The 12,239-nt window shown below is 34.9% G+C and overlaps 1 protein-coding gene across 4 annotated transcripts in view; it reads left to right on the top strand.

Annotated features, from left to right (window-relative positions):
- The window catches only part of Nsrp1 (nuclear speckle splicing regulatory protein 1), a 49,458-nt gene extending 37,423 nt beyond the window's left edge, over nucleotides 1-12,035 (top strand). For all 4 annotated transcript variants that reach the window (XM_004635377.3, XM_023719811.1, XM_023719813.1 and 1 more), the window contains 5 exons: nucleotides 2,397-2,453; nucleotides 5,370-5,498; nucleotides 6,440-6,647; nucleotides 7,706-7,814; nucleotides 10,576-12,035. In XM_004635377.3, coding sequence (XP_004635434.1) covers nucleotides 2,397-2,453; nucleotides 5,370-5,498; nucleotides 6,440-6,647; nucleotides 7,706-7,814; nucleotides 10,576-11,611 — 1,539 coding nt within the window. In that variant the 3' untranslated portion in view covers nucleotides 11,612-12,035. The remainder of the gene's footprint in view (nucleotides 1-2,396; nucleotides 2,454-5,369; nucleotides 5,499-6,439; nucleotides 6,648-7,705; nucleotides 7,815-10,575) is intronic.
- The last annotated feature ends 204 nt before the right edge of the window (nucleotides 12,036-12,239 follow it).

Genomic DNA, 12,239 nt, shown 5'->3' with positions numbered 1-12,239 from the left:
TCATTGTCCTGCAAATAACAGTTTTATTTTTATTTATGATTAACATTCCATTGTGTGTGTCTTCACCTGTTGAAAAGCATCTCAGCTGCTTACAAAAATAAGCTCTACTTAATTGCACCACTATAAGCATGGGTGTGTGTGTATCACTGTAGTATATAATGTTTAATTTTTTAAGACTACTTGAACCAAAATGGTATATCTGGCCTTTTGTGGAATCTCTATACTGATTACCATAGTACATAAAGTAGTTTATATTCCCACCAACAATGTAGGACTACTAACTCCCCATCCTTGCCATTGTTCCTTATTTTTTGTGTTCCTGATGATAGCTAGTCTGACTAGGATAGCATGGAATCTCAGTTTTGATTTGTCCTTCTATAATGGCTACATGTTGAAATTTTTTAATATACTTAATGGCCCTTTGTTCTTTTGAGAAATGTCAGTTTAGTTCATTTGCCTGGTTTTTTTAAATTGGATTATTTGTTTTAAGGGGTTGGTTTTGTTCTTTATATATTCTGGATAGTGGTCTCTATTAGATGACTAGCTAGCAAAATCTTTCTCCCATTCTCTGGGTTGTCTCTTCATTGTTCATTGTTTTCTTTGCTAGCAAAAGCTTTTAATTTGGTTAATCCCATTTGTTGACTCTTGACATTATTCCCTGTGCTACTGAAATTCTGTTCAGGAAGTTTTGGCCTATGTGTTATGGCTTCAAGTCTTGAGTTCTGTTTTTATATCTAGATCTTTGATTCATTTCTATTTGAGGGCTTTTTTTCTTTTTTTAGATGGAGGTCTCACTATGTAGTTTAGGCCTGGCTTTGAATTTACTGCATAGCCTAAACTGGCCTTGAACTTTTGTCAGTGGTCGTGCCTCAGCCGTCTGGGTTTATAGATGTACACCACCATGAACAGCTTTGCTTGTAGTACAGGATGAGAAATAGGTATCTGCTTTCAACCTTATGGAAACAGACACCCAGTTTTCCCGCAGCATTTATTAAAGAAGCCATCTTTTCTCTAACATATTTTTGACTTCTTTTTCAAAAGCCAAATAGCTATAGGTACAGGTGACTTACTTGTGTGCCTTCTGTTCTATTCCATTGGTCTATGCGTCTGTTTGTATATGCCAGTGTCATGTTGTTTTGTTAATATAGCTTTGTAATATTAGCAGTACTTGAAATACATTATTCAGAATATTTTGCTTTTTTTTTTTTGCTCAGGATTGTTTTGGCTATTCTGAGTCTGTATTGATTCTATATGAATTTTAATGTTTTTACTAGTTCTGTAAATAATTTTTTTTATCGTAATAAGGATTGTATTAAATCTATACATTGCTTTTGGTTTTCTTTTTTTTTTTTTTTTTGGAGGAACTGGGGATTGAACTCAGGCCCTTGTGCTTGCCAGGGAAGCGCTTATTCTACTGAACCATCTCCCCAGCCCCCTATACATTGCTTTTGGTAATATGCCATTTTCACAATATTTTGCCATTCTAAGAACAAGATATGTCATTTCCTTTTCTAATGTCCCCTGTGATTTATTTCTTTAGAGTTCTGTAATTTTTTTTTTAATAGAGATATTTCATCTCCTGATTGGTTTGATTCTTAGGTATTTGATTTTTTTGAAGCCATTATGAATGGGATTTTCTAATTTCTTTCTTGGTAGGCTTATTATTGCTGTACAGGAGCTTTGTCATTTTTTTGTTTTCATATTGGGAATTAAACCCAGGACCTTTCTTACATTGAGCCATTTTGTTTTTAGAGACAGGTTCTTTATTGCTTATCACATTGAAGTTTTCTCTTTAGTTAGTTGTCTTCTCTTTTAGGCCACTTATTTCTCAAAGACATACTATTTTTGCTTTTACACTATCCTCAGGCCCTAGAATAAGGCCCATTGGCTTTATAGGCTTTTAAAAAAGCACATATCTTATGAATGATTATAACCAGGTATTTCTCAGTGCCTCTGAGTCCTATGCATAAGCCAACAGCTTCATATTCTACAGTCAGTGGTAAATATTAAAGTAGACTTTTTGTTGCTGAGATTCATACCAATATTAGAAGACACTTGAAAGATTATCTAATCCAGCCTTTGCTCATGTAACATATGCTCCCACACACATACGTGTATACCCAAAGCAAATTAAAATCCATAGAGGTTGAATAACTTGTAAAATTGAAACTAAAAATCTGTTTCCTCATTTTTTACTGTACCAACTCTGTTTTTATACCTTAGTCTGTTCTTGTGAGTAACAGTGAAAATTCATTTGTTATGTAAAATTTAGGGAAAGGACCTTGAAGATAATAACCCCATATTATCTTTCCACTTCTAATTAAGTAACCAGTTGCTAATCAGAATAGTGAAAGATAAATAAGCTTTAACAACTATAGCTTTTTTCTGTTTTATAGACCTCCGTGAGTGAAAGTCTTCAGAGGGAAGCTGCAAAGAAGCAGGCCATGAAACAGGTAAGGTGGATGCTTAAGCTGTGTGCATCTGGTGAAGTATTTCAGCTCGTATTTTTAAGTGTCAGATTTGGCATATAGGTGCTTAGACTAAAGCAAAGTGCACATATATAATGAAATTTTATTTTGACCATTGTTTTTCTTAAGATGTGTAAAAATATTTCATGATTTATATGAATTAGAGATTCTTTTCTGTCACACTGAAGAATAAAAGAATTGGCTTTTGGAAAGGGAGGGTGGCTGAGGCCTCATACATGCTAGACATATACTCTACCACTAAGCTGCATTCTTGTCCAAGAATTAGCTCTTTATTGCTGGCTGCAGATTAAATCATCTCTGCTTTCACACAGTGACTTCTTTGACTTGTTGTTATTATTAAATTCCTATTGGTGAATTTATTTGCAACTCTATGCCTACCCTTGTGTGTGACAGAAAAACAGATTTCATGGTTTTCTAATTATTTAACATTCACCTACCATAAAAGGTCACTACAAGAACCTAGTGTTTCCTAGTACTTTTACATATATCATGTTTTAGGATTCTCACAAATATGTCCATGGTCCTGATTAAGTAATCTCAAATTCAGAAAGGAAAAATTGCTCATCACATAGCCAATTATAGTACTAGGCCTGAGGGTTTAATTTTTAATTTTTTTTCTTGGTACTGAGAATTGAACACAAGGCCTTTACAGTGTCACCAGGTGTTTCTTATTTTGATAGACGGTCTTGCGAAATTAATCCAGATTGGACTTAAATTTATGATTTTCCTGCTTCAGCATTCCACAGTGTCATTTCTTTTCATTTCATTTCGGAGAGTTTCATTTTGAAAGGATCTTTTTTGTGTTCCACACTGTATTGGAAAATGTAGATACTCAAGGAAAAGTTGAAGTACGTAGATTCTACCTTAGAAACTTACAAACTAGGGCAAGAGGCTCAGTAAAATTTATGAAACAGATTCAAAGTAAAAACATCAGGAACACCATTAAGAGTTAAATATTGGGCTGGTGAGATGGCTCAGTGGTCTAAAGCACCTACTTGGAACAAACTAAAAGCACAAGGACCACTGTTCAATCCCCCAGCACCACATGCCAGCCAGCCCCGCCCCCTGGTGGGCTGAGCTGGCCACACACACACACAAATAAAATAAAATAAAATAAATAAATAAATAAAATAAAATTTAAATAAAATAAAATTTAAAAAATTTAAAAAAAAATAAATAAAAAAAGAGTTAAATATTGTAGTATAAAATGTTCCATCAAAGTTTGAAAGAAGAATCAGTAAGGCTGGGTGGCACACAACTATAATCCCAGCATTTAGGAGGCTGAGACAGGAAGATTGCTGCAAGCACAGGCTAACCTGGGCTACAAAGTGAGCTGAAGACCAGCCTGAACTGCGTAGTAAGACCCTGTCTTAAAACGACAAAACATAAAGGTTATTGAGTATTAATGACCTTAGAGATGCCCTCATTTAAAATACAAGGATTGAGCTAGCCTTGAAACTAGATAAAATTTTGACGGCCTGCAAGAGGCCAAACAACAAAACACACACACACACATACACACATTTAAGGTAGAAGTAACATACACAAAAACAAAGAATTTTACATGACTGATGTTACAAAAAAAATTATTTTTCTCTTTTGAGATGCTATGCAATTTAGGCTAGCCTGGACTCATTGTAGCAATGAATACCATCCTGCCTCACAGCAGTCTTCCCTCAGCCTCCTTGAGTTGTGGGATTACAGGTGTGCTTTACCATACTTGGCTTAAAAATATTTTTTAGATTAGCAAATTAGTAATGACCCCATTTTGATACTATATTGAGAAACTTTTTTTAAATGCCAGCATTTTGTTGAGCTCCTATTTCTAGGGACTAGGGCTTGAACCCAGGGGTTCACTACGACTAAGCTATGTACCAAGTATTTCCTACCATTAAACATTTTAAATCTAAACATTTTATTTCACAGTTTATCTTACAAAAGGCAGTATGACCAAGCATAATAGCACACGCTTGTACACCCAGGACTTGGGAGGCTGAAGCAGGGGGGTTGCTGCAAGTTAGAGGCCATCCTGAACTACATAGTAAAACTCTGTGTCAAAAAGACCAAAAAAAAAAAAAAAAAAAAAGTTCATATTACTTGTGGGGCACACCAGTAATCCCTGTACTCTGGAAAGCTAAGCAGAAGGATCGCAAGTGCAAGCCCAGCCAGACAGCTTAATGATTAACAAGATCCTAATCTCAAAATAAAGAGAGGGCTAAAGATATATAAGTCTATGTGACAAGCCTGGGTTCAATCCCAAGTACTGAGATAGTTAAAAAAAAAAAAGTGATAAAGAGGTGGAAGATGTTGCTCAGTGGAAGAACGCCTGCTGCCTAGCATCAATCCTAGGTTCAATACCCGACAGTTTTTTTAAAGAAAGAAAATACAGCTTTCATAAAATTAAGGTTAGATGTTTCTGTCATACCTTAGAACTTTTCATATGGGTAATTTATTGATGGATTGATTGATTGTAATGACAATTAAACAAGGAACTTCACACTGAGCTACATTTCTAGTTCTTTTTATTTTGAGATAGTCTCAGTGATTATGGAGGCTGAGTTTGAACTTATAAAGCTTTTGTTTCAGCCTTCTAGAGTGCAAGGGTTACAAGAGTATATACCACCACACCCAGCTAGCCTCACTTTAGCTGAAAAAAATTAAGGAACAAAAAATATTAAACAGACTTGCCCAAAGTTTGTAAGTGGTAATTGTAAAGCCAGATTTAAATCTAGGCTGCCTAGCACCAGAATTTACATTCATATTTTTCTATCTAGAATGTGAATGATGTAATTTTTGTGATACATTTCTAATAAAATATAAATACATAGACTTCACCTGGTGAAATTGACTGGTTCACACTTTTAAAACTTTTTCTTAAAGACCAAACTGGAGATGCAGAAGGCCCTTGCAGAAGATTCCACTGTATATGAATATGACAGCATTTATGATGAGATGCAGAAAAAAAAGGAAGAAAGTAATCCCAAATTACTTTTGGGAAAAGATAGAAAGGTTAGTAGCAAAATACGAACTTTCTTTTGACTTTGACTTGTATTTAGTGTCTTAATATTATTATGAGATGAGGACATCTGAGTAAAGGCTAACAACGAAAAAAAAAAAAAAAAAAAAAAACATGTAGTAGTCTGAAGTCCACATGTTGATAATTTGAAATGTGTGAAGGGCCTCTAGTTTCAGATTGAAGATTTGATTTTAGAACCAAGGAAGCTTTATGTATAATACCCTAACAATAGTGAGTTGAATAATCTTATTGTTCTATAAATTTTTAAAAATTTTTATAAATTTTCTGTTCCAAACTTGTACTGCTCATACCTTATACATATTAGTATATGTTTTATTAGCCTGTCGGTTTTATTTTGCCTCCTAGCTTGTAACTGAATTATTTGCCTATATCTACCATACTTTTTTTTTTTTCCCCCCCTCGGGACCGGTGATTGAACGCAGGACCTTGGCTTGCCAGACAATGCTTATTCTACTGAGCTATCTCCCTGGCCCCTACCATACTATTTTTTGAAAAAATTTTGGGTATAGGTATTGAAATAAGTTTAAATCCTCTTTTTATTACTCTTGTTCTTTCATAAGCACAGACTAACAGGATTTTTGCAATTTACACTACTAGGAGAGCGAAGGTATAGAATTAAAGCCACTATTAACATTTCTGCTAATGTCGAAAACTAGTAAGGAATTTGATTCATCTATTGAATCATGTGAGAGGGAGAGGAAACAGAAATGTTTTACTTGATTGTTTGTAAAATAGTATAATAGATTTCTGTTTGTGCTACACTTGAATTTTTTTTGAAAATAATTTTATTAATCTTGTTGAGAAGAGGACAGTACTATTTGGGCTGTCCATTTCTGTACTAATAAGTTCATTATAAGAATTATAACAGTACTGTTTTTGACCCTCTCCTAAATACTCTTTATTTTTCTCTTAGCCTAAGTATATCCACAACTTACTAAAAGCAGTTGAGATCAGAAAAAAGGAACAGGAAAAAAGAATGGAAAAGAAAATACAGAGAGAACGAGAAATGGAAAAAGGAGAATTTGATGATAAAGAAGCATTTGTGACATCTGCTTATAAAAAAAAACTGCAAGAGAGAGCTGAAGAAGAAGAAAGAGAAAGACAGGCTGCTGCACTAGAAGGTAAAATGGAAAAAGAAAAAGTACAGTGAGACCAAAATCCTTACCCTGTGGTTAGTCATTTTCTCTGATGGTTAACTTTTGGGTTATAATGTTGTAATCATAATTTACATATATATCAAAATTCCAGATAAAAGTTACTATGTTGTAATATAAAACAAAGGAAATTTTAACTGAACACACAGTTGGACTCTTTAATAACTTATTCTGGTAGACTTTTCACTTAGTTCTCTTTATCTCACTATGATCATTAGAAGATGTTGTCTTAGAACATGATTCCAAATGTAAAAACACTTATTACAGGTTATGTGTAACACTATAGCATTTATTTAAAAAAAAAGACCAGTATAAATATAACTTTAACCTTCATTTTTGAGATGACAACCTTACCCCTACTCAAGAAGGTCAAGTAGATAATTAGAAAATGAATAACATGAATTGAAAAAATAAATAAATATGACACATACACAGGGGCTAAAGAATATCTTGTGATTTACTTCAGTGCTTTCTATCCATGATCACTTCCTAAGAAGTACATAAACTTACAATATAGTTAGCAAATATTCTTCATCTTCTTAGTGCAGAAAAACAAGTCTAAGAGTCTGTCTAAATCAATTATGTATCCATCTGGAGCACTAGTTAGCAAACTTTAAAGGACCAGATAGTAAATATTTTAGGAATAAGATCTGTATCACAGGGCTGGGGAGATAGCTTAGCAGCGAAAATGCCTGCCTGGCAAGATCCTGATCTGCAAGGTCCTGAGTTCAATCCCTAGTATCAAAAGAAAGAAAAAAGATCTGTATCACAAATTTTCAGTTTTATAGTACAAAACTAGCTGGGGACAATATATGAACAAATGGACAAGCTGTGTTTCAGTAAAAATTTATTTGCAAACATAGGCAGCAGGCCAAATTTGGCCTAAAGGTTATAGTTTGCCAGCTTCTGATCTAGAAGAATACTTCATGCATACATCTATGGATGGTGTAAATTCTACATAGTATAAAACAAAATTGCAGTGTGCTTTACTGAATACTGTATTCTTTCTTTGCTTTCCCTCTCAGCACGTTTGGATGTAACCAAGCAGAAAGATCTCAGTGGATTTTATAGACACCTTTTAAATCAAGCAGTTGGTGAGGAAGAAGTACCAAAATGCAGCTTTCGTGAAGCCAGGTGAGCAGTGAGAAATGGAATATTTAGAAGAAAAGTACTGTTAAACGATCTATGTTATGATGTTATTAAAAGAACATTTTAATTGAAAGATAGATTACAGTGTTGAATGTTGCACTGTTAGCCAACCTGACCTAATTAGAATCACTGGTTTGAAGTTCTTTTTTTTTTTTTGCAGAACCAGGGATTGAACTCAGGCCCTTGCGCTTGCCAGGGAAGCACTTACTCTATACTTCAGCTTTTTTTTAATCCTGCAATTCACAAAAATTTTTATGATTTACATATGAATATTCTTGGTTGTTTCTAAAATAAAATGTGGGGAGTGGGGAGATAGCTCAGTAGAATAAGTATTTTCTTGGCAAGTGCAGGTTCCTGAGTTCAATCCCCGGTACTGCAAAAAATAAATAAATAAAATAAAATGTATCACTTGTGGGGGCAGCACTGGGAACTGAACCTTGTGCATGCATGGTAGGCAAGCCCTCTAACCCTGAGCTGCATCTCCAGCCAAATTTAAAATTCTTTTTTTCTTCTTCACATTCTATAGGGATGGATTTATTTATTTATTTATTATTTGGCAGTACTGGGGATTGAACTCAGGACCTTGCACTTGCCAGGCAAGCTATCTCCCCAGCCCAATTTAAAACTTTTAATATGCAAAATTTCTGAATATTAAAGTGCTTTATGAATCTTACACATAACCTTAATGAAAAAGCAAAACCATCCTTTTTTTTTTTTTCTTTTTTTAATTGAAATCCTTTATGCTCTAGGGCCATAAAATGATTGATACCAGAAATAAGGAAAAATTTGAAGTCAGGTGTTGCACAGCATTGTTTACACATGTTCAAATAATATATAAAAGTAGGCTTTGTTTTTGCTTTTCCATGGATAGACCCAGCCTCTATGAAACAGAACTCATATTTTGGAGGCTAAAACTGCACTGTCTAATAATACCTAACTACTAGTAACTATAAAATGTTTGCCAGGTGTGCTAGCACACACTTGTAGTCTAAGCACTCAGAAGGCTTATGCAGGAAGATCAGTTCAAGGCCAACCTGGGCTACCTAGTGAGCTTAGGGCCAATGTAAACTACATAGAAGGACCCTCTCAGAATAATAAATAAGGAACAAGTAAACCAAAAAAAAAAGTAGAGAAAATCTAAACTTTTAGTCAGCATGACCCACATTTTACATACTCAGCTGTCATATTTGACTAATGACTGCCATACTGAATAGTTCACATATATTACTGTTTTATAGACACTTCTGCATTTCTGTTAAATAATGCTGGCCTCAAAAGCAAAGCATCAGAGGATTTTTAAGTAAAATTATAAAGTATTAAAGGAATAATGAGATGATTGTGTCATAACTAATATAGCAGAAGGTAAAAAGAAGTTGTCCTCAACATGTATATAAGAAAACTTTGGAAAAATTATTCTGATTAAAAGATGTGAGTCTGTGTTGCAGGCGAAAGGGGGAGAAATGGGAGAATGGAATTAAGAGGAATGAGAATCAGATTTATTATTTATTTATTTATTTAGTGGTATGAGGAGTCGAAATCAGGACCTTGCACTTGCCAGACAGGTGTTTATGACACCAAGCTATCTCCCTAGCCTGAGAATCAGATTTTTAATGTCAGTCCCCCTCCCCCTCCCAACAGGTTTTGATTTCAGAATTGATGAGAGAAAGTGCATTTGAATATTTAGCTTTTACATGTAAATTATAATACTACAACTTTCTAAAAGTTTTGTCTGTAATAGTGATACTACCCATGAGACTTTATACTGTCACTTATAGTGTACTACTTTAGTCTCATCATCAGATTCTTAATGAGTAGTGAGTACTTTAGCCAGGATAGTTCTGCCAGCAGTTCCAAGAGAGCCATGGTTGTTCCATTCTTTTAGTGTGAGTGTAGTGATTATTAGTAAGAATGAATATGTAATGTGAAGAATGAATTAGTAATATCTAGGAGCCTAGTACAGAGCCACACACGTGTAGTGCCAGTTCTCATAAAGATGAGGCAAAAGGATCCCCTGAGCCCAGGGAGTCAAGACAGTCTGCACAGCATAGTGAAACCCCATCATAAATGAAAATAGAAGAAAGAAAAGAAAATTTAAGTTGCCACTGTTTTGCTGTGAAAGAATTATCTTCACATGTTTCTAGGACTGTTTTTTAAAAAGGATTTTTTTTTTTTTTTTTAACATATTGGTTGTTATAGGGTCTCACTGCACAGCTCAGACTCATAGTGATCCTCCTGTTTTCAGCCTCCCCAGTGCTGGGATTACGGGCATGCGCCACTACACCCAGATTCTGTGGCCAGCTCAGCCCACCCTGGGGGTGGGGGTAGTGCAGCATGTGATGCTAGGGATCAAACTGTGGTCCCTGCGCTTGCTTAAGCAGGCCCTTTAATCCATTGAGCTATCTTGCTGGCCCCTAAAAAGTTTTAACAGAGAATCACAACTTGAATTTAGATCCAGAACATATCTTCCTTCTCTTTATTCTCTTTTGTCTAAGTTTAGTAAAATATGAACTTTCTGTACGTCTCTACCTGAAGGCTTTATTGGTTCAATATGGGACAGATTTACATCTATTTCATTCTATAAATATTAAAAATTGGGAGTTGCTTGAAAGTACTAGCTTACAAAATAAACATGTTTGCATTTGGATAATCAGACAGTATATATAATAGCTGTATTGATTTAAGTATTGAGAAAAACTATATGAACACTTCTCTATAATTGGTAATCTGACTTTTTTTATTTATATAGTTCTGGAATAAAGGAAGAGAAATCAAGAGGCTACTCAGATGAAATAAATTCAGAAAACAGAATACCACAAGAGAGATGTGTTCTCCAAACTCATGTGACAAAGAAGGAAAATCCAGATGCAGACAGTGATTTTGATACTAAGAGTAGTGAAGATGAAATGGAAGAAAACAAAGTGAATTGTAGAAAGGCAAAGGTCACAGAGACCTCCAGGAATTATTCCAAACATCTCAAGAACCGGACTCACTCAAGATCATCTAGTGAAGAAAAAGAACATAGTACCAAATATCATGCCAAAAATTCCAAGTCCAGAGGGCATGACAAAAGGGAAGATCACCACGAAAGGCAGTCCAGAGACCAGGAGAACTATTACACTGACCGTGATCACAGAAAAGCAAAGGATTCTCATAAACCCAGAGAAGCCAGTCATAGAGATTCCCACTCAAAGAGGCATGAACAAGAGGATAAGCCAAGGGTAGACCAGAGAGAAAGAAATGACAGAGAATGGAAAAGAGAGAAATATTCCTCAAGAGAACAAGAAAGACATAGACAACAAAATGATGCTGACCAATACAGTGAGAGAGGTACGGAGAAGGAAGAAAAGAGCAAAGAGAAGGAAGAACAGATGAAAGGAAGGAAGGAAAGGTATGAAAGTAACGATGAATACAGAGATAAGGGAAAACAAGAAGTAAGTGTTCAGTCTTCAGAAAGAATTTACAGAAAAGAAGGCAGATCTAATTCTAGGGCAAAGGAAGAGTTTTTTGACCATGAGAGAGCTAGTAAAGTAAGGAATATGGAAAAGAAAAAAGAAAGATACCAAGAAAAGCCCTCTGGTTCTGAAACATCACTGGGAGAAAAACACAGACTCACAGAAGAAAGGCAAGAGAAGGGCAAAGAACAAGAGAAACTACCAGAGGCAGTGAGCAAGTTTGCAAAGAGGAATAATAAAGAAACTGTAACGTCAGCTAGAGACAGGTACTTGGCCAGGCAAATGGCACGGGCTAATGCAAAGACCTACATTGAGAAGGAAGATGATTAGTGGCTGCCCCAGCAGGGAGATCTGTGGAAGCACAGGGTATTGTAACTCCCAGGACTCGTGAAGGTGTCATGAAATTTGCTAGTTGAGGGAATGTATTTAAAAATATATTTTTAAATTTTTTTTAAATTAAAGTCAAAAGTCAGTCTTCTAATCTTGACTGTTTAACTAGAAATATGTATATTTGTATGTATGTGTATAATATTGCTTTGTCAGTACCATATTTCTTGGTTGTATTCAAGAACCATAAGTGTGTGTACATCCTGAAGATTATGAGGAACATTAGCTGCACTGCAACCATTAAAAAGTAAACAGCTTTCCTAACAATGTTGCTTTTGTTACAATAGCTGTTTTGTTTTATATTGTATTTCAGGTAAAAATTTGAAAAGTAGGAAAAGTGGTTATACTTTTTACCCTGAAACTTGCATTAAAGTATAAAATGAAGATCATGTATGTTCTCTAAATAAATTTTTGGCCCATAGTTGGTTTAAATAAAAATAAAAAAGTGATGTACTTTTAATCATGCTTTTATTTTACTTTTTTTTTCTTGTTTTTGCGGAACCGGGGATTGAACTCAGGCCCTTGCGCTTGCCAGGGAAGCACTTATTCCACTGAGCCATCTCCCCAGCCC

This window comes from Octodon degus, unplaced genomic scaffold (assembly GCF_000260255.1).
Source record: "Octodon degus isolate 3935 unplaced genomic scaffold, OctDeg1.0 scaffold00072, whole genome shotgun sequence".
NCBI lineage: Eukaryota > Metazoa > Chordata > Mammalia > Rodentia > Octodontidae > Octodon > Octodon degus.
This window is presented reverse-complemented; position numbering and strand designations above follow the sequence as displayed.